Source organism: Typopeltis vanoorti, chromosome 12 (genome assembly GCF_054136105.1).
Source record: "Typopeltis vanoorti isolate ZY-2024b chromosome 12, IOZ_Tvanoo_1.0, whole genome shotgun sequence".
Lineage (NCBI taxonomy): Eukaryota > Metazoa > Arthropoda > Arachnida > Uropygi > Thelyphonidae > Typopeltis > Typopeltis vanoorti.
In genome coordinates this window covers 108340408-108366699 of record NC_143560.1, presented here as the reverse complement: position 1 = coordinate 108366699, position 26292 = coordinate 108340408, and the positions used below count along the sequence as shown (strand labels likewise).

At 37.3% G+C, this 26292-nt stretch overlaps 1 protein-coding gene across 1 annotated transcript in view; it reads right to left on the bottom strand.

Moving 5' to 3' along the window:
* Positions 1 to 26292, bottom strand: part of Aps (diphosphoinositol polyphosphate phosphohydrolase 1 Aps) — a 97260-nt gene that overhangs the window by 27512 nt on the left and 43456 nt on the right. Inside the window, exon 3 of the mRNA XM_090402244.1 lies at positions 17546 to 17630. Within this exon, the coding sequence (XP_090258370.1) occupies positions 17546 to 17630 (85 nt within the window). The remainder of the gene's footprint in view (positions 1 to 17545; positions 17631 to 26292) is intronic.

Genomic DNA, 26292 nt, shown 5'->3' with positions numbered 1-26292 from the left:
TTCTACAGAAATGCCGCATTATATAAATCGTGTTATGCAAGACTCAGATCACATAGAAAAAGTAGGGTCATGTTTTGAAATTGTTTTTTTTTTTTTTAATTATATAAACAATGACATACCCAACAAAAAAAAATTTTTATTTAATTCAGGCAATTCATGTAAGTTAAGAAAATATATCAACTATGAAACAAATACATAGCATAAACTTATAAAAATTACAAATTGTACGCAAACTTCATTGCCAGTAATGCATAAATGTTTTAGGCAAAATAAAATAAAGTACATATTTTAATCGTCATCACTGTCTTCAAAACGGACATTTCATAGATGATCTTTATTTATGAGTAGCCGGAATTCGTCATCACTTCAAATCTCTTGGACATCATTTGTATAATTCTCACTGCATACTTTGGCTGGTTTCGTTATCAAGAAGTCAGAAATAAGACTTTGCTTACCACGATGCTGCAATTTTTTTATTAAGTTCATAATATGGAGCTAAACAAATATCGTCTCGTGAATTTCCCAGAGTGGTCCATTAAGGGATCATTATCCGTAAAACAACTTCCTAACTTTCTTGCTAAGTCCAATCCTTCTGCTAATTTCTTTAAACTGAATTCTTTAACGGATTCATCACAATCAGAATCTTAGGCAGAACTTTCCCTGCCATTTGGTTCGACGTTATCTATTAATTGTACCAGTTCCTCCTCATTTAAATCTATTTCCCCATCAATTAATTCACTAATTTCGTTTTCAACCATATGGCAAAAGCCCTTTAAGTGGCCATTACTATAAAAATAAATTTTTTACATAAAAAAGCATTACGTATTGTATGTAACTCAACAGAAAATAAAGTGCTCAGCTTGAGATTAACACATTTATGATTTTTATTACGCTTTCCTGGAGGAAAACGAAGACAACTTTCAATAATAAACACTTTATACGGTAAACAATTGACATACATGTGTGCTAAATGGCATCCCTAATATAAATTCACTACTTATAACTACATTCGCAATATGGGCAGACGCAAATTTAACAGAGTTAATATTTGATTTTTAAGTCGCACGGTGAAAAATATATGACAGGAAGGGTTACTACAATTTGTAGAACGTGTTATATCGAAACCACATTGTATAAGTACCGCATTATATGAGGGTTGCCTGTAATAATATTTATTCAAAGCCATATATTTCAGTCTGAAAATTACAGGTTTTATGACCTACCTAAGATACATTAGGAAGACATTTTCTTCATCCAAACATTAAAGTACAGATTCACCTACTTATCGCAAAGTCAAATTTTTAGCACACTTTTTGAAAGCTCAGAATAGTAATTCCTGCTCATTAAAAAAAATTCTCCCAATTTTCTAGAAAAAGTGAAAAATGGTACCTCTTGCTTATTTTTTTTTATTTCGTATGTTGATTCAATGGCCACGAGTCCCTTTTACAGTAAGGTAAGGCACCACCTCAATCCTCCCCTATTTTTGTCCAGGCTCAGGACCGGCACAGCTGACAATTCACACCTATGGCTGAAGGGATTGTTTTAGGTATTCCTGACTGTATCAGCGTGTATTCACAGGGCCACTTTGCCTATTTGCGTGAAGAAAAACCCCAGCTGATACACTACATTTACTTTCAGAAGCATTTCCACAGGATATAGTGAAATTATTCAACTTTGTTATTCACTCTGAATATTTTATTTGTCAAAATAGGTTTTACAGTCAAGTTAACCCCATAATGAAGAAACATTACCAGCTTTTTATTCTACATAAACAATCTACATCTATGAATTAAATTTACTATGGAAATAGAAATCTATATCTGTATGTTCACTGGACATCCACAGATGCCGTATGGTCACTCCGATGCTCAGTGATGTGCCACACCAGGCTACGCCATGTAGTCCAGTTGTTTGCTTTTTTGGAGACTTCAACTCTCTGAAGATTAGTTGCTCCATACACACACACATACCATCCATCCATCTCATTAATGGTCTACCCCTTCCTCTTTTTTCAGAAGGTAAAGTTCTATTACTGTTCTGAGACGTCCTCCTTCCATCCTTTCAATGTGTCCAAAATATTTTAACTTTCTTTTGTCAATATTCTAAGGAGCCTTAAAGTTCTACTGATCTTTTCTAACACACTCATTCATTTGTTCACCTTTCAGTATATGATATCCTCAACAGCCTTCTGTAGCACCACATCTCAAACGCAAATATCCTTTTCTTATCTGACCTCTTTAGGTTCCAAGTCTCACATCCATAAGTCACTGTTGGAAAAACAACTGCATCCAAAATCCTCAACTTTGTTCCCATGGAGATAGATCCATCCTTCCAGATTTTAGACAAGTCTCTGACTGTTGTTTTAGCCATTCCTAACCTTCTTCTGAACAGCAATTCTTCACATTAATAATGGATCCCAGGTACTCACACTTGCAGACTTCCTCAATTCTTTTCCCATTAAGGTAAACTTGTTTCTCAAGAGCTTCCCTGTTTGTATTTCCTTTGAGAGCCATAATCTTTGTCTTGCTAGGATGGAGTTGAAGTCCTCTGTTATTACTGATCTTGTTAATTATGTCAAGAATTTGTCCTAGTTCTTCCATGTCATTACAAAGGAGTACTGTATCATCAGCATACCTCAGATTACTGATCAACCTACCTCCTATCCTAATTCCTGTCTTGAGTATGGGCATGACAAACCCGAGGTACCTGATGCTGGACCATATCTTACTTCACGTAATATACATCTGTTATATTATCTGTAGACTGGTCCCTCCCCCTTTTCTTTTCACCCCTTCTTTCTTTCCTTCTTGCTCCTTCCTCCCCCCCCCCCCAATGCTATTAGAGTATTCGAGGGCTAGGGATGAATCTTTCCTATTTTGTTATTTCATCTCTTATCATGTGGAAAGGGCCTCTGCAATCCTACCACTTTCTTCTTGCGGTGACTTCACTCCAAATTGCTAATATGGTTGTGCCTTATAATGCATTTCATGCTGCATCGGTTGTCGTGCAGAATAATCAGAGCCACGTTCAGGGCTTAGGAAGAGGGTCCTGTTCGAGAAGTATATTATAGTCTATATCAAAAATCAATGATATTGTGAATGAGCAACACAGAAGATATAAGATTAATCTTAGAAGGGAATTTTACATTGGCACGTGGAATGTTCAAGGTCTACAGATTGGCACTCTTGAGATTGTCTGTAAAGAGATGGATAGGTATAAGATTGACATCTTGGAAATTACAGAGACCAGATGGAATGGAGAAGGTCACTTCAAAAGACAGGATAGTAAGCTAGTTATTTAGTCAGGGGGTGACTCAAAACATCATGGGGATAGCTGTGATACTGAAGACAGCTCAGGCAAGAAGCCTTCTTGGTTATAATCCCATTAATGATAGAATACTTTCTATTAGACTTAAGGCTCAGCCTACAAATGTATCAATCTTGGTAGTTTATGCACCCCACACTGACAGGTCTGAAGAAGAGAGTGAGGAATTCTATGAAAACTTACAAACTGTTTTCGACTGCCTACCAAGGAGAGACATACTTTACATCTTAGGGGACTTAAATGCAAAAGTGGGAAAGAGTATAAGAGTTAGGCCGGAGTGTGGCATGTTTGGTCTAGGTCAGTGGTGTTCAACTTTATTTTACTATGCAAGCTACTTTTCTATAAAAAGTTATTTGACGATCTACTCTTTTATATAAGTTATTCGGCGATCTACTCTTTTATATAAGTTATTCGGCGATCTACTCTCTTATACAGATCACGTTCCCCCAACCTGATATCTGATTACACACAATATAATAAAATTAGTTTAATCCTTTATCCAAGTGTGAGCAAACAAAGTTTGCGCCTGAAAGTATCTTCAGGACTGGGGTAAGGTGGTACAACACCAGGGCAACTCTTTGCAAAGGTGGATCAAGCTACCAACACTCCTATCTCAGTATCTCCTATAATGCAAAACACATCTCCTTGCAGATATGTTTAATGTTTTGCATTAAGGGAAGGACCACTACCCAGACTAGTTTCGACCTTTATTGAGGTCTCTTCAGTGGGAGCCAGGCCCAAGTGTAGATACCAGGCAGAAGCATTAGCAGGTCATCTCTACCTATAGGAGTTGCCAAATGGTGTGCCACCCTTTTTTAATAAATTATTCTGGATTTAGAGAAAGATGTTGAAAGTTTATTTTTCATTTGGTTATAGTATAATAAAATTAGTTTAATCCTTTATCCAAGTGTGAGCAAACAAAGTTTGCGCCTGAAAGTATCTTCAGGACTGGGGTAAGGTGGTACAACACCAGGACAACTCGCTGCAAAGGTGGATCAAGCTACCAACACTCCTATCTCAGTATCTCCTATAATGCAAAACACATCTCCTTGCAGATATGTCTAATGTTTTGCATTAAGGGAAGGGCCACTACCCAGACTAGTTTCGACCTTTATTGAGGTCTCTTCAGTGGGAGCCAGGCCCAAGTGGAGATACCAGGCAGAAGCATTAGTAGGTCATCTCTACCTATAGGAGTTGCCAAATGGTGTGCCACCCTTTTTAAATCCAGAGTAATTTATTAAAAAAGGGTGGCACACCATTTGGCAACTCCAGAAACATTGGCCTCCTAGAATATCCTTAAATGTTGGAGAACAGAATGTTATAAATCAACCTTTAATCGACCGAGAAAAAATCATTTTTCCACCTCTACACATCAAACTAGGTCTTATGAAGTAGTATGTTAAAGCTTTAGATTTACAAGGTGACTGTTTCCAATACATATGTGAAAAATTTCCACAACTTAGTTATGAAAAAATTAAAGCCGGTGTATTTGATGGACCGCAAATTAGAACTTTAATGAGAGACCCAAATTTCATCAACTCTATAAACGAAATTTTGCTGCGATGACTACAGCAATAATACAGGGCATACTTTCCACAACTACATGATAGCAATCAATGGGAATTTTAGACCATCTTCCTGTAGGCGTGTAATGAGGTCCTGGACTATTGTGGGAGAGATGTTCCTTGATCTTACCTGATGCTCTAGTTCATCCCACAGATGTGTCAATAGGGTTGAGATCAGGGCTCCGTGGAGGCTATTCAAGTGTGGTAGCGTTCATATCCACAAACCACGCAATTGGTTGTGGTGCATTGTCTTGTTGAAAGAGGCAATGGTTAGTTCTGTAGAAATACCACAAAGTAGGAAGCATTGCTATGTTCATGTTCGTGGCACCACAGAAGTCTGAAGCCAAACCAAGAAAAACAGGACCATATGATTACATAGCCACCTCTGAATTTCATAGTTGGAACGTCTCTTACACACTCTGGTAAGAGATATTCACCAAGCATCCACCACATCCATCCGTTTGCTCAGTAGAGAGTGTAGTGTGATTTGTCGCTCCATAACATAGCTTTTCAAGCTTCCACATCCCACTGTACATCTTTGCACCACTGAAGCCAATGCTGCGTGTTGGTTCAGGTAATGTGGGGTTTGCATATTGCAGTCTTACCATGGAAACCTATGTTGTGAGTCTCGATTATGAATGTTTTTGTGCAAATTCATGTTCCAGTCGAATGCCCGAAACTCAGTATTTAATGTGTCGGCTGAGGAATGGCGGTTTTACATATTATCCTTTGTAGCACTGTACAGTCATGTTCGGTGAGTGTGGTGGGTCATCCACTGCGGGTAGCACTTGCAGTTGACTCCCTGTGCTTTCCATCTCACTGACTGTTGACCTGGGATGGCCCAAATTTGTCAACAATTGCCAAACAGATTGGATAGGATACTATGTTGATAGCTTAACACTTCTTCTTTCAAACTCCATCAGATCCTTTCTCGCAGCCCATTTCACCCGGACACAATTGCATTGATTTGAGAGCATCATATTCCTCCTATTTATACTGGCTACAAACACAACTCATTGACATGCCACAGTGCACCTTGTCCATGCATTGGAGTGTCCGATGATTTCTTTCCAAGCAGTGTATATGAATGTGGACAAAATATACAGTATATCGAGGTTGATAACATACAAATTATATGGATTCTGACTCCAGTCCCAATAGGCACAATGCTTTTCTATGGAAAATTATAACAAAACTTACTATTCCTAGTCCTTAAGAGTTTGCTTATGGATTTTATATCTATAGACATTCCACGGGGAAGGAGTCCAGGCCTACTTTGTTAGTTTCAATTTCTAGTGTATTCTTCTTCTTCTTCTGCAGCTTCTCCCACTTAAGTGGGGTCACTGTTTGTTATGAGTCTCCTCCACACCTTCCTGTCTTGGGCTGTCACCACATCCAAGTTCTTCATCTTCAAGTCCTCTTCTACCAGCTCCCTCCATCTCTTCTTTGGCCGCCCACGTTTCCGCCTTCCTTGCACATCCATCTGCATGACCCTTCTTCCCACATATTCGTCCTCCCTCCTCATCACATGACCAAACCATCTCAACCTTGCCTCCTGTATTTTCGCTCCTAAGTTCGTAACTTTCACTGTTCCCCTGACATAGTCATTTCTCAGATGATCCTTTCTGGTCACACCGCACATCCACCTAAGCATTCTCATCTCTGCTACTTCCATCCTGCTGATGTTATTTTTCCTCAGGGCCACAGTTTCTATAGCATATGTCATAGCTGGCCTCACTACTGTCCTATAAATTTTGCCTTTCAGATTGATCGGCACCCTCTTATCACATAACACTCCAGCCATCTCCCTCCAGCTCCTCCAACCTGCTTGTATCCTGAGGACTTCCTTCTCACCTCCTCCATCTTCTTCCACTGTTGAACCTAAGTATCTAAAGTCTCTCACCTTCCTGATGACATTTCCTTCCAGCTCCAGGTCTGTCTCCTGGCCACCGCCCACTGCGCAACACATATACTCTGTCTTACTTCTGCTCAGTCTCATACCTCTCTCTTCCAGTACTTTTCTCCATCTTTCCAGTTTAGTTTCCGCTTCTTCTCTTGTATCTACACACAGCAAGATGTCATCTGCATACAACATTGTCCAAGGTGCATCTTCTCTCACCTCCTCTGTTACCACCTCCATCACAATATTAAACAGAAACGGACTTAATGCTGACCCTTGATGCAAGCCAACTGTTACTTGAAAACTTTCTGTCTGTCCCAAACAGGTCCGAACACTTGTCTTCACATTTCTGTACATTTCCTGCACCAACCTGACATATTTCTCCGGCACCTTCTTCTCCCTCAGACACCTCCAGACTTCTTGCCTTGGCACTCTATCGTATGCTTTCTCCAGATCAATAAATACCAGATGTAGCTCCCTTTGTTTCTCTCGATATTTTTCCATCATCTGTCGTAACCCAAAGATAGCATCTGTTGTTGATCTACCAGGCATGAAGCCAAATTGTATTACTGATCTCAATTACATGAGCTGAAAGCTTTGTGCATAGATGGATAGTAGGCCACAACCCTTTTTCAATAGCTTGGAAAAGAAACCTTTGAGCAGAGTTAATTAGAGTCAACTCATGCAAAAGCACACAGCATTATAATAAACTACTGAAAATCCTGACCAAAGCCCTATAGGCACAATGATTTTCTAAGAAAATTCATAATATGAGTATTATTACAAACTTATCTATTCCTGTAGTTCCCTATAGTAACAGATGATTGTATATGGCAGCTTTCCTTACAGCTTATTTTGTAACAATATTGTTGTGAAGTGGGTTTTTGCTTGCTATGAAGTGTGTGTATGTGAGAAAATGAAGCATACAGTGTTGAGTTGTCAGTGTTACAGATACTATATTCTCTCTCTATTTTGTATGCTATGAAGTGTATGTGCGAAGATGCAATTATATGTTTTTTTTTTTAATAATGTGTTAAAAGTGTTATTTGTATTCCCAAGATGTCTCAGTGAGAGACAAAATATTGGAAACATTAAAATTTCTAATCCTTTCCTAGTGCTGTCAACACACAGTAATGAGTTTTAAGAGAGAGAGAGTATACTAGTATCTGTAACTCTGATACTATATTCTCTCTCTCTCTAATATCAAATCCACATAAGGCATGTTCCAAAGCTCAATGCCATGTGTAGGCAAGAAATTAAGGAGAAAGAAGGAATCTGTTGACATGCATGTATGTTGAAGAGGTGGAGGTTGTAGTGTGCCAGTCTGTAGTCAGGACTGGAAGATCACACTTTGGACACCCCTTCACACAGGGTTTGATGGAAAAAACTAATGTGCTATTCAGTAGTTATATTCTCCATGATTATGAAGAATTTTCCTAACCTGAACAAATATGGTTGCATTAATTTGCCAAAGATTTCAGAGACATCTTAAGATTGACTCCTACATAGCTAATTCTCTTTTCACATGGCTTTTTTTTTTTTACATGATTTCAAAATAACACGGTTTAGAAAACAAAAGTGATTCTGTTTTTACACGGTCTAAATGGTGCTTATTTTTAAAATTTCTGTTTGAATTCAGTTCTGTTAAAAAGGATATTTCCATTATAATTATCATTTCCTAGAACGGCACTATGTACTTAAACTTGAATTTTGGAGAACCTCCTCGATGTCTTAAATATCAGGAATTACTCTACACTACAGAATGTAGACAATTGTTGCAACAAAAAAAAAATCAATTTTTGTAATTACGATTCCCTGAAGTCAAGTTGACAGATGATCCATTATATCCACTTGCCGTTAGTTCCTGGAAGCAGAAAGGAGCTATACTCATTCCTCGAAGTTAAGTTGGTCAGTTACAGGAGATCAGCCTATATAAAGCTGTTTTTTTTTTTTTTTTTTATTTTGAGCCCACACACAGGAGGTTGGTTGGGAAAGGAGGAATTTGTTTACATTTGATTTGAATAACTTTAAATTATATTCCTTGTGAAACACTGCAGGTGGGAGACTGTTCCACAGTGCAGCAGTTGCAGGTATGAAGGAAGAGGAAAAGAAACTTGTTCTGTTTGTTTCTAGATGAACTGTGAAGGGATGTTGTGCAGCAGCTGTACGTGTTCTAATGAGTTTAGTACTGAGTGGAGGAATTATTGATAATATATTTCCAATGAGCATTTCCTATGGAAATATTTGTAGAATATACATACTGCAGAGACCATATGTCTGTGTGAAAAGGGGGGGGGGGAGTTGGTAAGGGATGGATCATTGATAAGTCTAATTGCTCTCCTCTGTATTGAGTCGAGCATTTTGAGAGAGCTTTTTGAGGCCCCACCCCATATGTGAGAGCAGTATTCAATAATTGGGTGGATTTGTGACTTGTATAATGTTAATAGCTGTTCAGGGATGAAGTAACGTCTTGAGCGAAAGAGGAATCCTAGTTTTTTTTGAGGCTGAGGATGCAATGTTTGAGATATGTTTATGCCAGGAGAGGTTTGATGTGAGGGTGATTCCAAGGAGTGAGATTTCAAACTGTCTGCAGATTTGGGTATCATTAAAAAGGATATAGGGAAAAAATGGTTCTTTTTTTAAGGGAAATAGTACAGAACTGAGTTTTATTGGCATTGAAATTTATGAGGTTATCTGAACCCCATTGGAGGATGGCTTGGAGATCGGAGTTGAGGGTCGCGGTAGTTGATGTTCTGTAGGTTGAGGTGAGTTGTGTAGGGTAAGGCTTATCAAATGCAAGCGAAGAGTGCAGTGTGTTGTCGTCTGCAAAACTGTGTATTGGGTTGGAGGTCAATTGCAATAGGTCATTGATATATAGCAGGAAGAGGATTGGTGAGAAGACAGAACCTTGTGGGAACCCAGCATTAATTGAGTTGTGAGAGGATAGGGAGCTGTCCATCATCACACAGAGTGTGCATCCAGACAAAAAACTGGTGATCCACCTACAGAAGTCCTGGGTCAGACCGGATGATGGTAGTTTGTCTAGTAGGCCTTTGTGCCAGACCCGGTCAAAGGATTTGGAGATATCTAGTGCAACCACTTGAGATTCGCCAAACCACTCCATAGCCTTCGTCCAGAGATGGGTGACGTATGTGAGTAGATCACCTGTTGATCGGCAGTGGCGGAATCTATACTGGCAGTCATTTATTTGGTGAGGGTCTTCAAGATGGTGTAGGAGTTGGAAATTGATGATTTTTTTCATTACCTTCGACAGGACTGAGGTAAGCAAGATAGGACGGTAACTGGATGGCATTGACTTGTCACCCTTCTTGAAGATGGGCTGAATATAGGCCAATTTCCAGTTTGTGGGATAGATTCCAGTGGAGTAGGAGAGTATATATATAGGTGACATAGGATAGGGGTCAGTTCTGGAGTGCAAACTTTCAGAACAAGGGGAATGCTATCGGGACCAGGACACTTTTTTGTGTCTAATTTGGACAGTAATTTTCTGATCTCATCCTGGCAAAAGGATATGGGGGGGGGGGCATTGTATGTTGGGTGTCTGGAATGGTTGGAGGACATTTACCATTGTCAGTTATGCATGCATTTGAAGCAAAGTATGAGGCCAGGAGATTGGCTTTTTCTGTGGGTGATGATGCAGTAGAGCCATCAGGGTGTGAATAGTGTTGGGCAGAAATTACGGTCATTTGCTTTGGTGAGAGACCAAAAGGCTCGGCTGCCGTTTGGACAGGCTGCTGGCTTCCTGCTTTTTGCTCTTTCGAACTCTGTTTTGGAAGTGTTGATTGTTTTTTTGCATTTATTACGGGCTTCAGTGTAAGCTTTGAAGGAGGATGGAGTTCTTGATTTCAGCCAGTTGTGGTATGTCTGGTGTTTTATATCTACAGCCCTGGCACATCTTTTGGAGAACCAGGGTTTCATTAGGGAATGGCAGTTCAGGGTGCTGTGTGGAATGTATGTATTCATGCCAGTGAGGATTACTTTGGTAATAAGCTCGGTGCATATGTTTGGGTTGGAAGGCCATAAGCAATAGTCCAACCATGGGAAAAAGTTGCAGATGCTGTCCCATTTGGCACTGTTATAGTGCCAAACTACTCTTGTGTGGAAGTGTCTGTGCAAACGTTGTTGCGTGGGGGAGGAGTTGAGCACTAGGTTGTGGTCAGAATTGCCAGGGGGATCACTACTTTCACTGTGTATTTAAAGGGATCATTGGTGAAGAAGAGATCTAGGGTGTTTGGGTTATCTGGTATTCTGGTTGGCATCTGGACAAGATGTGTAAGGTCGTTAGTGACGGCAAATATTTCGGCATCTCTGCCTGCAAGATCTGTACAGCTGGAGGAGAAAAGCCAGCTAGTGTTGTGGACATTAAAATCTCCTAGGAGGATGATTTCGCTGTTGGGAAAGTGGGATTGGAGAAAGTCGATTTTTAGGGAGAGGAAAATAGGCCACGGATGTTGGTGAAGTGGGTGCTGCCCACTTCACCAATATCCGTGGCCTATTTTCAACAACACCTGCCTCCAATCGTGCATGTATGCGTGATTGGGGGCAGGTGTCTTTGAACTTGTTGATTGCTGTTATTATTTTTGATGAGGTTGTCGGCGTGTTGCAAGTCACTTTTACTAGGTGTGGGAAGTTTGTACCATCCTTCCTTTTATTTATAGGCCCGAAATGGTAGCACCTGATGATATTCTTAGGATCGATGTCGCATTGTTCAGCGAGTTTGTTGATGTCCTCTTGTAATGATTTTCCGTTTTCCGTCGTGAAATTCAAAATGATGTTGTTGAGTTTTTTTTGGTTAGCCTCCATCAAGTCGTTTACCGTTGCTGCAATTAGATCGTGAAGTTCTTTCGCTGGCAGAGTGGAGCTTGCGTTGCGCTGGTTTTCAATTTGTTCTAGCTTAGTTTTGACTGCCCATATTTTGGAGATAAAAGTTTCATTTAAAGCATTGATATGCTGTTCGAGGTTTTCAACACGTTTACCTATGTTCAGTAATTGTGTTACCGAAGGGAGGCACAGCGAACAGAAGAATGTCTGGTTAAGTTTGATAAGTAGCTTTTGCACAGGAAGCGTGCAACCAGTGTCAACAGAACTCGCAGAATATGCCCTTTTTTTCTGTCAGTGATGACACCAGTTTTGCAGCTGTGGCATGTAGTAGTTATGTTGGTGGCAGTCGAAGGCACTGAGCTGGCGGGACACATGGTCTTGTTCGCTGTTGGCTTTTGATGCCGCCATCTTTGCTGCGTATGGTAGGCATTGTGTGTGCTTACACGTGACTGATTTAGAATTGGAAGAATAGTTGGATTAATACACTATAGGTACTTACAGTTTGTACTGAAGTATTCCGCTGTTCGGTAACTGCTGTTGGGTTTCCATTTGTTGGTTAATTTCGATGGAAAAACACTCGCAATAACGGTAAATTGGAGAGCACAAATTTGAAGTAACTTATTCACTGAAGCCGCCTGGTGGACTCCGCCAGGAAGGAGTTAAGCTGTTTGCTAAACAATCATTTCTTGTTTACAATTTGAAATGTTTACATGTCTTGTGTTCATGAAAGTTTTTTGTGGAATAAAGTTATACAGGTATATATTAAATTTTGAAGTTTTGTACGAAAATTATCAAATTAGTAAAATTAATTATTGATTATTTTAAAATATTTTCATAACATTATCCCATTAATCATGATGTCAAATAATTCAGTTAGAAGAAGAAAAGAAAAGAAAAGCTATTTCTTTAGAAACTTAGATCCAAATTTTAGATCGTTTAGCAGCTGGAGAAGGTTCAATATCCTTAGGGAAATATTTTGGATTGAAAGAAGCTACACCATGAGAACGATTAAGAAAAATGAAGAGGCCGATAGAAAATCTATTCTTTATGGAACAAAATTAGGTGCTGAGTCATCATTGTATACGAGAAACATTATAAAAGTGAAGATGGAAAAGGCCCTAATGATGTGGATAAAAGACTGCTCACAAAAAGGAATACCTTTAGATAGACATGTCATCAAACAGAAAGCATTACAGTTGTACAAACAGATTCAGGAAAAGGAGCCAACAACATCAAACAACAATTGTGATTTTTCTGCAAGTACAGGTTGGATTAGAGAAATTTCTCAAAAGATATGCACTTTATAATGTAAAAATAAAAGGAGAAGCTGCATCTGCAGATAAGCCAGCAGCTAGGGAATTTCTTTCAAAACTGTCCAAAATTATTGAAAATGGTGGCTACACTCCTGATCAAGTTTAGAACGAAGATGAGACAGGCCTTTTTTGGAAAAAAATGGCAAGTAGACCTTATATAGTGAAATCACACAAAAGTGTTGGTGGCTTTAAAGCAGCTAAGGATTGTGTGACTATTATTTTGCAGCAATGCTTCAGGAGATCGTATATGAAAACCATTACTCATTAATCAATCCCTAAGACCGCAGGCAATGAAAGGTATAGATTTTAACACATTATCAGTGCAATGGAAGGCAAACAAAAAAAGTTGAGTTACAAAAGAAATTTTTGATGAATGGTTCCATCAGTGTTTTGTTCCAGAAGTTAAACACCATTTGATGGAAAAACAATCTGGTCTTTAAAGTTTTATTGATTATAGACAATGGCCTGGCCATCATGTTTTAGAACACCCAAATGTGGAATTTTGTTTTCTGCCACCTAATACAACTAGTAAACCAGGGTGTGATTGCTACCTTCAAAACTTACTACATAAAAGAACATTCCAATACATTTTGGATAGACTAGATAAGAATAATTTACTGCCAGTTATTGATGTGTGGAAGAAATTTCCTATTTTGGATCGCATCAAACTTGCTAAGTTGGCATTATCAGAATTGAAACCATCAGCTTTAAATGCAGGCTGGAAAGCTAGTTGGAATGTTCTTTTATGTAGTAAGTTTTGAAGGTAGCAATCACACCCTGGTTTATATATCATTACATGTGTGAAAAAGAAAAACCCCTGTACTTTGCATACAACTGAATATCAAAATATCATCAGATTAGCACATACAGTTGGTAGTGAAGGATTTGATATTGAAGAGTTGATGGTTGACAAAATGCTGTTAGTGATGACGAAATAATAGAAGCTTTTTCTTTTTTATTGAGAATCTCAATAAAAAAGAAAAAAGTGATTTCACTCACTGCAGGATTAATTAAAGAAGGGCTTCAAATGGCTAGTAAATTGCAAGTACTTTTCTTACACGTGACCCAAATACTGAATGAGCTGTTTAAATGTGAACTGAAGTCATGTATGGTGCGATATGAAGAATTATACAAAGATCTAGTCAAAACAGGATCTCAATGATTAATTACAGTTTGTGGTTAAAAATAAATAAATAAATAAATAAACCTTCAGAATTATTGGACATTAGTACTAATTTATTTCCTTTTACTGAAGTAAATGTTTTGCCATTGCAGTATGAACAGGAAGGCCAAAGTGTTAAGTGATGGAAGTGATTTGATTCCAGTCTCACATGAAAGAATGCAGATACTGTCAGAAAGTGACGGCGAATAAAATTTAACTAATAACCATAAGTGCAGATTTTTTGAATTTCTGTTTTATTAGTGACACACTATTTTCTTTAAGAAAGATAAATATGTATATACTTTAAATAAGTATTTAAAATAAAAAAATATTCCATTAAAATTAAAACAGAATTTTATTCAATGATTTTTATGTTTTGTTTGAAAATAACTTATTGTTCATATCAGGTTTTCACATCTGGAACCATTCTTCATTTTTTCACATGCACCATATTCTTTTTTACACGTTTTTTTTCTGGAACCAATCTATCATGCAAATGGAGAATTCGATGTATACTTCTCTTTTTACAACATTAGATGGCACCAAATTAGGACTTTAGTTCTTTTGTCTATTCCAATTTGAATTATTTCACTTACTCATTGTTACATATAAACTATAGCATGCTGCTTTGTGCTCTGAAGATGCCGATTTGAAATTCAGTGAAATACAAGCCAGTTAATAATCTTTTTTTATAAAATAGTTTGTTTGGTGTGTTGTTGTTACTGTTAACATAAGTGATGAATAACGTTCAACACCTAAGCTTGTCTATTAGGACAGGTGCTAATTATTCAGGAGCATCAAAACTAGACAATTTGTTAGTGTGTAAGTTATTCATAATACTTCTGATTTCTCTCTACGTAAGAAGTAATTCTCTATTTCTTCTCTCTCTACTACTGTTAGAGGGTCTGCCTTATCTTTGGGTGATACTGCAATTTGTACAATTTGTACATGAAAGGGCAGAATATATAGTGGTGAATATAGTGTGTTGCAAATAATAATATCTTGATTATCCAGGTATATGATGACAAAAACAGTGGCCTGTACACTGCTACATTGTTGCAAAACCCAGGTGTTTGATATTCATTGCAACGGTCTCTTTCATTCACCTGAACTTCTTAGACATTTCAATATTCTTCTGTACCAAGTACCAGTTACCACAGTCTCTTCTTGAAGCAATTAAAAAAAAACATGCCATGAACACATTTTTTTTCCCAAGATGTTTGGACTTCTCTATGATGTTTGGACTCCAAGATCTTTGGACTTCTCTAACCAGCTCGAAACACCTGAATAGGCTTTGATGATATCTACATCATGATTAGCCTTTTTCACCATACTATAAAATCACTTTGGCAATTTCCCAGGAATTAAAAATCTGCACGTTATTCAGCATAATAATAAGGCTTCTTGTTAAAAAGTATATCCTTTAGACAAACTTTGCTTAGTTTGTAGATAACAATAATAAGAAATGCAATTTAACATCTATTACTAAAGAAAATGATAAAATGCACTGGTTACTGTAAATTAAGGGACAGAGTAAAATCACAATAACTCAAAAACTGTATGATGAAGTTTTATACAATTTATTGAAAAGTAATATGATATGAGATGTGAAAGAAACATCCACAAAATTGTAAATAATTTAATTCAGTAACAAATGGATATACGAAGACAATGGTTAAAAAACAAAAGGTCAAAATGAGATTGCCAAAGAGTCTCAATAAGGAACGTGGTCGCCCCCTCACAGCAATATAGCACTCACAACAATGTTTCATAATGTTTATAACAGCATCCAGGAGCTCGTTTGGGAATAATAACCACTGCTCTGGAAAAGTCTTCATAACTCCCTCAAGGTTTTGGGGAGAGGGGATTGAGAGCAGCAACACAACTACCTAGAGCATCCTGGACATATTGAGTATGTCTGGGATTTTACTTTTCAATAAATTGTATAAAACTTCATCATACAGTTTTTGAGTTATTGTGATTTTACTCTGTCCCTTAATTTACAGTAACCAGTGTATTTTATCATTTTCTTTATCAAGGTCAGGAGACTTGGCTGGCCAGTCCATACATATAATAGCCTCTTCTTGAAGATATTGGTCTACAAGCATCACTTGTTGAGGACAAGCATTATCATCTTGCAGGACAAATGTCTCCCCCTATTACACCTGCATGTGGACAAACAGGAGTCCAGGACTTCATCTCTATAAGTTACAGCACATGAATTTGTGCTGTGGAAACTCACACAGATTCATGTGTCTACCCAATGAGATGCCTCCCAAATCATCACATTATTTCCACCATAAGTGTTGCTTTCGTGGATATTAGAGGGATGATGTGTCTGATTCTCTGTCAATCAGAGCACTCCTGGTATCACTTTGTAGAGCAAATTGGGACTCATCTGTAAACAATATTGACCCCATTGGTTTTGGGTTCAGTTGACTTGTTGCCTGGCCCATTTTAAATGTTCTCTCCTGTGGTGTGGAGAAAGGGGCATGCCTACTGTCGGTCACCTTTGTGAAGCCTTCTGTGCACAGTGGAAGTAGATAGTAATGTTCCTGTAGGCAAAAGGTTAGATTATAGCTGATTACGGATGGTACTCCTGTTTTGGAAAGCAGATAATCGGAGATACTGGTCACCCACTGCAGTTATAGCCAGTGGCCTTCATTCACTATATCTCTGGGATGCTGTTTGGAATTGGTTCCACAGTATATGAACCACAGAACGACTAGCATGCAGCCATTTGGCTACCTCCACCTGACTTTGGCCAGCTTCTAGTCTTACAATAGTTTGTAACTTGAATTCATCAATTAAATGATATCTTGAGCCATGTCCAAGAATTCTGCTATTGCAATGTCTTGTTCTCACTCCAGATATTATTATTATTATGTGACACCTCCAGAGAGTCCAAAGACTCATCGACGGAGAGTATGGCAACAGCATCGAATGATTGATTCCCTTCCAACTACTAACTGCACTCAAACTTGCTTAACTTTTTGCATACGCCATTAGTAGCAGAGGCTCTACCAATCAATCAATCAACCTTTGCTGGCAGATATGCAATAGTAAACCACTCCAAAATGCCCGCTTTTATGCCACAGCTCATTTGCATATACCACTGACAACACCATTCATTTGTATACAATAACCAGAGAATGTCGGTGTCACGTTTTACATAATGTATCTGACGTTCATATGGTTTCTTTCCCTCCCTCTCCCGAGTTATTGCCATTTTTCTCTTTGCTCTTTTATTTATGGAAACCACTGTAAGTATAAAATGACAACTGATCATATGATCACTTCCTTAAGTGCTACCAAATGCTCCACAAACGAGGAAAAATAATTATTATTAGACTAACATTTACTAGAACAAGAAAGAATTTGACTATGAAGTTTCAACATTTTTATTTCTGCTCTCTCAAGATTTTTTTTTCCATCTTACCTATGCTTTTGGAATCTTCCCATTCATCCAGTTCTTCAGTTACTTCTAATACAAAAACTGATGTCCGATGCTTTCTTTCAGGATTCTAAGAAAGCACAGATTCTATTCATTTACAGTATTAGAACTGAGTGAAGCTCTAAAAAATATATATATTTTAAAACATTTTAATGAAACATTTAAAATGAACTATATTTAAAATGAACTCTTCTTAAGTGTGTGTGTGGGTAAGTGAATAAGCTCAATGTGATAATTATCACTAATCATGTAAATACAAATGTAAGCATTTTTAAATTTAGAGAAGTAAATAATAATTTTCTTTGTAAGTTTGTAAAACATACCAATGCTTGACTAATTAATTTTTAAAATGATGTTCATTCATAAGTTTTTATTTTATATATTATGCTGTAACATTTGGGCATGATAAACACTAAATGTATTTTACTATAAAATGATTTTTGTATTAAATAGCTTGTGATAATTTATACTGCATGTGGAGGTAATTTTTAAACAATCCATGGACGTGCTTATAAATGCAGATACCATCTGTGAGATGGCAACTGGAGTGAGAAAAAAAGTAATTCTCAATTAGCTGAATTGTCCTCTTCTAGAAAGTATGAACTTTCATTTTCAATTCTCAATTAGCTGAATTATCCTCTTCCAGAAAGCATCAAAAATTTCTTTCATTTAATAACTTTATTACAGTTAAAAGCTACACTGTTTGGAAAGAAGGCAACCGATGCCATAGTGTGAGGAGCAAACAGCCATAGTACCTACCTTAATAAGATGTAGGACCTCCTTTCACTGCATTGACTGCAGTAATCTTGCAGGACATTCTTTCCACAAGCATATGATAGTGATCAATGGAAATTTTGGACCATTCCTCCTATAGGTATGTAATAATGTCCTGGACTGCTATGGGGGTGGACATTCCTTGATCTCACCTGATGTTCCACTTCATCCCAGATGTTCAATAGAGTTGAGCTCAGGACTTTTGTGGAGGCCAGTTAAGTGTGATAATGTTTATGTCTCCAAACCAAACATTCACAGCAGCAGCCTTTTGACACAGTGCACTGTTTGCTGTGGAGACAATGGTCAGTTCCATATAAATGCCACAAAGCAGGAAGCATTGCACTGTCCAGAATGTTCAGATACTTCTCTGAGTTCGATGTTCATGGCACCACAAACAGAGGTCTGAGGCCAAACCAGGAAAAACAAGACCATATGATCACACTGCCCTCTGAATTTCATGGTTGGGTTATGCACTTTCACTGGGCCCTCCACAACCACACCCATCTGCTCGGTAGGGGGTGTAGTGTGATTTTGCACTCCAAAGAGAATACAGTGGAACCTGGAAGCTTTCCAAGCTTCCAGGTTCCACTGTACATTCTCTTTGCATCGCTGATTTAACTGCATGTTGGTTCGAATAATGTGTGGCCTGCATATTGCAACTGCAGACCTACCATGGAAACCCATGTTGTGAAACTCAGTTCCGAATGATTTTGTGCAGATTCATGTTCCAGTCAAGCCCAGAACTCTGCATTCAACTTGTCGGGTGATGAATGGTGGTTTTTACATGTTATCCTTTGTAGCACTCTACAGTCATGTTCAATGAGTGTGGCAAATCATCCATTGCAGGTAACGCTTGCAGTTGGCTCCCTGTGCATTCCATAACTCATTTGACCCGGGATGGCCCAATTTGTCAACAATTTGCCAAACAGATAGGCCAGCAACATGGTATTCTATCAAAACACTTCTTTCAAACTCCATCAGTTTCCTTCTCGCAGCCATTTCTTCCAGATTTGGGAGCAAATCTGGAAGAAATGGCTGCCTCCCATTTGAAGAAATATTCCTCCCATTTATACTGGCTAGAAACGTGTGACTTGTTACAATGCATTTTGCCCATGGGGATATCCATTCACTTCTTTCCAAGCAGTGTATATTTTCAATAAACATATAACAATAAGCTCTGACAGGATTTATTTTTATGTCATCCATGCTTAAGAAAGGCTGAAAAACTACAATATAACTATTAACATGAGTAAATATGGTTAGATAAATCAGGAAACATGTTTTTTATGCCACTTCAGACTTCAATACACATGGCAACAGTTCAACACCAAGAAAACATTTTAAAAAAAATAGAACTCTGTTGTTTAGAGATAATTATTTATTAATTTATTTGTTTTGATAATTAGTAATTGCCATTTGTTTTGAGATAATCTCTATAATGATTATTTCTAATTCTGAGTGTTTATTATTGCACAAAGGTTCAATTCTGATTGGTGCAATGATTTTTAACTGTTTCTTTTAGAATCCGAAAAATCACCGACTCAAAACCAAATACAAAAATATACGCATTTAATAAAACTAAAACAATATATACATTTTAAGCAAAATTACTTAATTACAAAATACTGGATCCAAGACCTTCTAAAATAAATCTATGCTTTAGAGATTTTCTTATCCAAAATATTGGAATCACCCAATCTCTGATTCATTCTATTACTGGATTGTTTAACATATACTTAATCACGTCTACCAGACTAAACATCTCGTTTCACAACAAAAATGTTCATAGTCAGTTTCTTTGTTAGGGCCTTTTCCGAAAATATAAACATTTTCTTCATTTCCATAGGATCCTTTTTTTCTCCCTTATATAGCACACAATATTATTTCTCCTGTCTCACTGAAGTATAAATACTTCTTACCTCTTGCAGTTCAGTTTGACGCACAATTTACTAATTTTTGTACCGGAGAAAGAAAGTTTCTTCTACTACTTCAAAAACAACATATCTAAGTTGAGCTAATTCTGTCACTCTTTCCAGTAAAAAAAACAAACATATCTGGCGTCCTTAAGACAGATGAAACTTTCCAATTAGCATTTCCTCGAACATTCCTTTAGAACTTCGACTGCAATATCTTCTTTTATTTACTAACTCTTAATTATATATTTAGTTTTATCCTTTATCCAAGTGTAGGCAAAAAAACTTTGCACCTGAAGTACTTTCAGGACTGAGGCGACTCGTGGTAAGTGTGGTGTAAGTTCTCATCACTTGCCTTAGTATCCCATAATGCACATCTCCTTGCAGACATGTATAATGCTATGCATTAAGGGAAGGGTCACTACCCAAACCAGTTCGACCTTTATTGAGGTCTCATCAGTGGGAGCCAGACCCAGAGGTGGTGATACTAAGATGGAAGTAATGGAGAAGTCATATTTGCCTATATAGGCAAAATATAGTCTGGTTCCCACTGATGAGACCTCAATAAAGGTCGAAACCGGTCTGAGTAGTGACCCTTCCCTTAATGCATAGCATTATGCATGTCTGCAAGGAGATGTGCTTTGCATTATGGGATACTAAGGCAAGTGATGAGAACTTATAGCACCTTTACCATGAGTTGCCCCAGTCCTCAAAGTACTTCAGGTGCAAACTTTGTTTGCCTACACTTGTATAAAGGATAAAACTAAATATATAATTAGTAGCATAGCCAAGTGAAAAAAAAAACTTCCCTTATTATTTTTTGGAATCTACTATTAATATTCTTTCGATTGTCATATAAAATTAAATAAACTTCATAAGAACAAAATTCCTCTAGTCTGCGTTCTTAACTTCCATTAGTTCTCTTGTTTTCTTCGTTACTTTGATACTGAACGCTCTATCTGTCAGCTGTCAATCACCCATCAAACTCCTTGGCGAGCATGCGCACTCAGTGTAAGAGGCAAGCTAGAAGTTAGGTATAATGGCTGACTTGTCTTCGTTAGCATAACAAGAGTGTCTTTTCAAAACACAACACTTAATAATTTTAAACTACAATAAAATTTCTGAAAGTAACACAACTATCCAAATCCAGTAAGTACATAAATTTTTTAAATGCTTTACATTTCATTTTTACAAAATAACATCAATACGGGCACATTGCAAGTGCCGACAATACATGTTATGAAACCAAAACTAATAATGTACTAACATATAAATTTTGTAAAAATATTCATAATCTTAAATTATGATTACTTTTACAAAAAAAAATAGAACTGTGAATAGAAGAAAAGTTAATTTCAATTTACCTTTTCAATTTATTCACTTTTGAGAAAGCCCTACAACACATACATGGGGGGGGGGGGGGATGCTCCATTACAGAATCAAATCTAAATAGGAATAATTCCAACACATTCCTACTTTCAGGATTTAGTCCTGTTAAATATACCAGATAGTTTTAGTTTATTTATTTATATATTTATCACACATCCTTTCTAGGCTATATAAAGCAGGTTGGCAGAAAGAGTGATTATAAGCTAACAATGCAACTCTAAACAACTAAATGTAGCAATAGCTATTGTGAGAGATGTATTAGTGCAAGTATCATAGTTGTGCATCAACATCACAGCAGTCTTGAGTGTACAACTAGAAAAAGGAAGAAGTCCTACTGCTGAAGTAACTTTGGTGAGAATGACTAAACATTACAATCCAGTACTGCACAATTATAATGTTTGTACAGCACTGGATTAAAAAGGTATGCCCAACTATCATAATCAGAATTAAACAAAACATACTCATCAGTTAATCAAATTCTATTTAACTCTTAGCTATGATAATTTGAATGGATTTGATCAACTGCTGTACCATTCTGTTTTTTTCCTCTATTACACCATGTTACTTATCCCTTTCATTTCAACTACTTCATCATTTACCACATCTTCCACTCATATCTTTATGACTGGCCTGGTTGGTAGAGTGGTTAGCATATCTGCTCTCCAGCCAAAAGGCTGCCGGTTCAAATCCCACCGTGGGCTTGAATGTTTGTGATTGTCTGTGAAAATACTAGTAGTAGTGGTGGGTAGCAGATAGCATTGGTGTAGCAGTGGGTGGTGGAGATAGAGTTGTAGAATAGATGCCATCTTTCGATGAATCTTTGGACTCCCTGGAGGTGTCAAGTAATAATAATAAGAAGAATTCTGTAGTAACAATTTAAGAATTAACTACAAAGTTTAATTCTGAATTAACTTTGTAATTATCTGATCCATAGATGGCACCACATAAGGATATTAGGTGTCAGTAACAATTTAAATTGTTTCTACAATTACTAGGTTCAGTGCTTTTTGCCTGTCACAGTTTCATTGTGCTCTGATGATGCTAGGTAGAAAACCAGCAAAATATTAGTGAGCTTATTAAATGTATTTTTTCCTCTTGGTGTTAGTTATACTGTTAAGCTTTATTATGGACAATTAGTATAATTAGAGGCAACTACAATGAAAATGACCCTGCAAAATGACAACTCTCTTCCAAGAGAAATTACACTGCATACAGGCAAGCAAAACAGTTTTTTCTATTACAGTGCCAAACATACACAGTTATTGGGTGTAGGAAAGCAACCAATTTATGTAAAGCAAATTTTCAAAGGCAAATATATATATATATATATATTACTTTAAATCAGTATTGTGTTTGAGATTTTCTGTATCATCAAGACAGTTTGCAAATACTAATTTTACAAATAAAATTTAATCAAAAACATTTATACTAGCAAGCTGTATATGTTGAAAACTTTAAATTTGCACCTGCTCAATGCAGAAGGGACATGATATATGGTCAAGCAAGTTTACTAGATGAAATGTGCTCTGTGACATAAACATTAAATTTCTATTGTCGGCATACCTCACTTCAAGGGTAATTGGGTCTATTTAGTCACCAACGATGTTCAAGTATACCTCACCATTTAGTCTTTGAACTGAATGGTGTGGCATGACTTAGAGTATCATGGCTCTAAAAAGAACCAAGCTATGGCTAAGGATAGACAAGGAAAACCAACACTGGTCACCAGAGGACTGCAGAAAGGTCACCTTAAGTGAATGCCTGCCTCTATTCCTGCTATTTCATGTAGATAGAAAGATGGTGTTCCTTGTCCACCTTCTCCATAGTTTGTTTTTAGAAGCATGATACTGTTAATATCTCATTCAGGACATTGACACACTTTTATCCAGGCAAGTTATAAACTCAAGGAGCTATATAAGCGCATCGAGAGCAGGCTTTTATGAACATCCATAACCACACCACAAGAGGATTGTACACTCAGACTATGTACATTCAGATCACCTGCCTGAGTGGCAGACTGTCTAGTGTATTTGCTTTCTAACAAACGGGATCTGTGTTCAGGTCCTGCTGTGGACGTGGATATTCTGTGAGTGTCTGTAAGTGGGAGATGAATTTTGTTGCCTGGAGTGAGAGGCCAGAGAGTTATTTCAGGCCACCTTATTTAGAGTGAAATAACTTGAATAATGTAACGTGTGTCTCACTGACGCACATGCAAAATGCAAATGTGTGTCAGTGAGAGTGTATATGGAATGAAAGATTGAGTAACAGTGATTATTATTACTTGACACCTCTAGGGAGTTCAAAGACTCATCGAAGGATGTCATCTCCACCACCCACACTACTACACCAATGCTATCTACTGCCACCACTACTAACTAGTATTTTCACAGACAATCACAAACATCCAAGCCATGGCAGGATTTGAACCAGCAACCTTTTGGCTGGAGAGCAGATACACTAACCACTCTACCTACCAGGCCAGTGATAAAGATATGAGTGCAAGATGTGGTAAATGATGAAGTAGTTGAAATGAAAGGGATAGGTAATGTGGTATAATAGAGGAAAAAATCAGAATGGTACAGAAGATGATCAAATTCATTCAAATTAATTAATTAGTTAAGAGTTAAATAGAATTTGATTATTTTTCACTTGGTTAGACTATAATAAATTTACTTTAATCCTTTATCCAAGTGTGAGCAAGCAAAGTTTGCACCTGAAAGTATCTTCAGGACTGGGGTAAGGTAGTACAACACCGGGAAACTCGTTGCAAAAGGTGGACCAAGCTAACAATCACTCCTATCTCAGTATCTCCCATAATGCAAAACACATCTCCTTGCAGATATGTATAATGTAATGCATTAAGGGAAGTGCCACTACCCAGACTAGTTTCGATCTTTATTGAGGTCTCTTCAGTGGGAGCCAGGCCCAGCATTGGAGATACCATGCAGAAGCAACAGCGAGGTCATCTGCCTAGTATCTCCAACTCTGGTCCTGGCTCCCACTGAAGAGACCTCAATAAAGGTCTAAACTAGTCTAGGTAGTGGCCCTTCCCTTAATGCATTACATTATACATATCTGCAAGGAGATGTGTTTTGCATTATGGGAGATACTGAGATAGGAGTGATGTTATCTTGGTCCACCTTTGCAATGAGTTTCCCGGTGTTATACTACCTTACCACAGTCCTGAAGATACTTTTAGGCGCAAACTTTGTTTGCTCACACTTGGATAAAGGATTAAACTAAATTTATTATAGTCTAACCAAGTGAAAAATAAACTTTCAACATCTTTCTCTAAATTCAGAGTAATTTAATAAAAAGGTGGCACACCTTTTGGCAACTCCTATAGGTAAAGATGACCTTGCTATTGCTTCTGCCTGGTATCTCCAACTCTGGGCCTAGCCCCCACTGAAGAGACCTCAATAAAGGTCGAAACTAGTCTGGGTAGTGGCCCTTCCCTTAATGCATTACATTATACATATCCGCAAGGAGATGTGTGTTTTTTGCATTATGGGAGATACTGAGATAGGAGTGATGTTAGCTTGGTCCACCTTTGCAACGAGTTTCCCAGTGTTGTACTACCTTACCCTAACTCCTGAAGATACTTTCAGGCGCAAACTTTGTTTGCTCACACTTGGATAAAGGATTAAACTAAATTTATTATAGAATTTGATTAAATGATGAGTATATTTTGTTTAATTCTGATTATGATAGTTGGGCATACCTTTTTAATCCAGTGCTGCACAAACACTATAATTGTGCAGTACTGGATTATAATGTTTAGTCATTCTGACCAAAGTCACTTCAGCAGTAGGACTTCTTCCTTTTCCTAGCTGTACACTCAAGACTGCTGGGATGTTGATACACAACTGTGATACTTGCACTAATACATCTCTCACAATAGCTATTGCTACATTTAGTTGTTTAGAGTTGCAAATGTTAGCTTATAATCACTTTGCATCACACTCTTTCTGCCAACCTGCTTTGTATACCTAGAAAGGATGTGTGATATTTTCATTATCAAGGAAAATATCACACGCAAGGATAACTTTGTAATTATCTGATCCATACATGGCACCACATAAGGATATTAGGTGTCAGTTACAATTTAAATTGTTTCTACAATTACTAGGTTTAGTGCTTTTTGCCTGTCACAGTTTCATTGTGCTCTGATGATGAAACTTGATTATAGATAATGAACAACAACTAAGCCTTTCTGTATTGTATGCTAATTATTATTAAATATAGTACACAGACTAATTTTCTCTGTACTATACTGAGTTATATAATATAACTACTTTTTTCTTATATCTGCAGTACAGTATTTATCGATAACTTTGTTATCGATAAATACAGAGGGAATATTTTTCATCCTACATGGACATTTTCATTCATCTTCTGAAATAATAGGCATAGTGAGCAAATATCCACTGAATAAAAATGAATCCTTCTATGTTAGTGATCTTGAACCAAATATTAACATAGACATGACATGACATCATTTGCACCTTATAAGTATGAATTTTTAAAATAAAATGTCTGCTTAAAAAATTGGAAATTATTTATGCATTACTATAAAGAAAAGTGTACACTGACAATAACAATCATCACTGAATAAAAGAAAAATCTTTATAAAAAATGGGAAATATAAATAAAAAA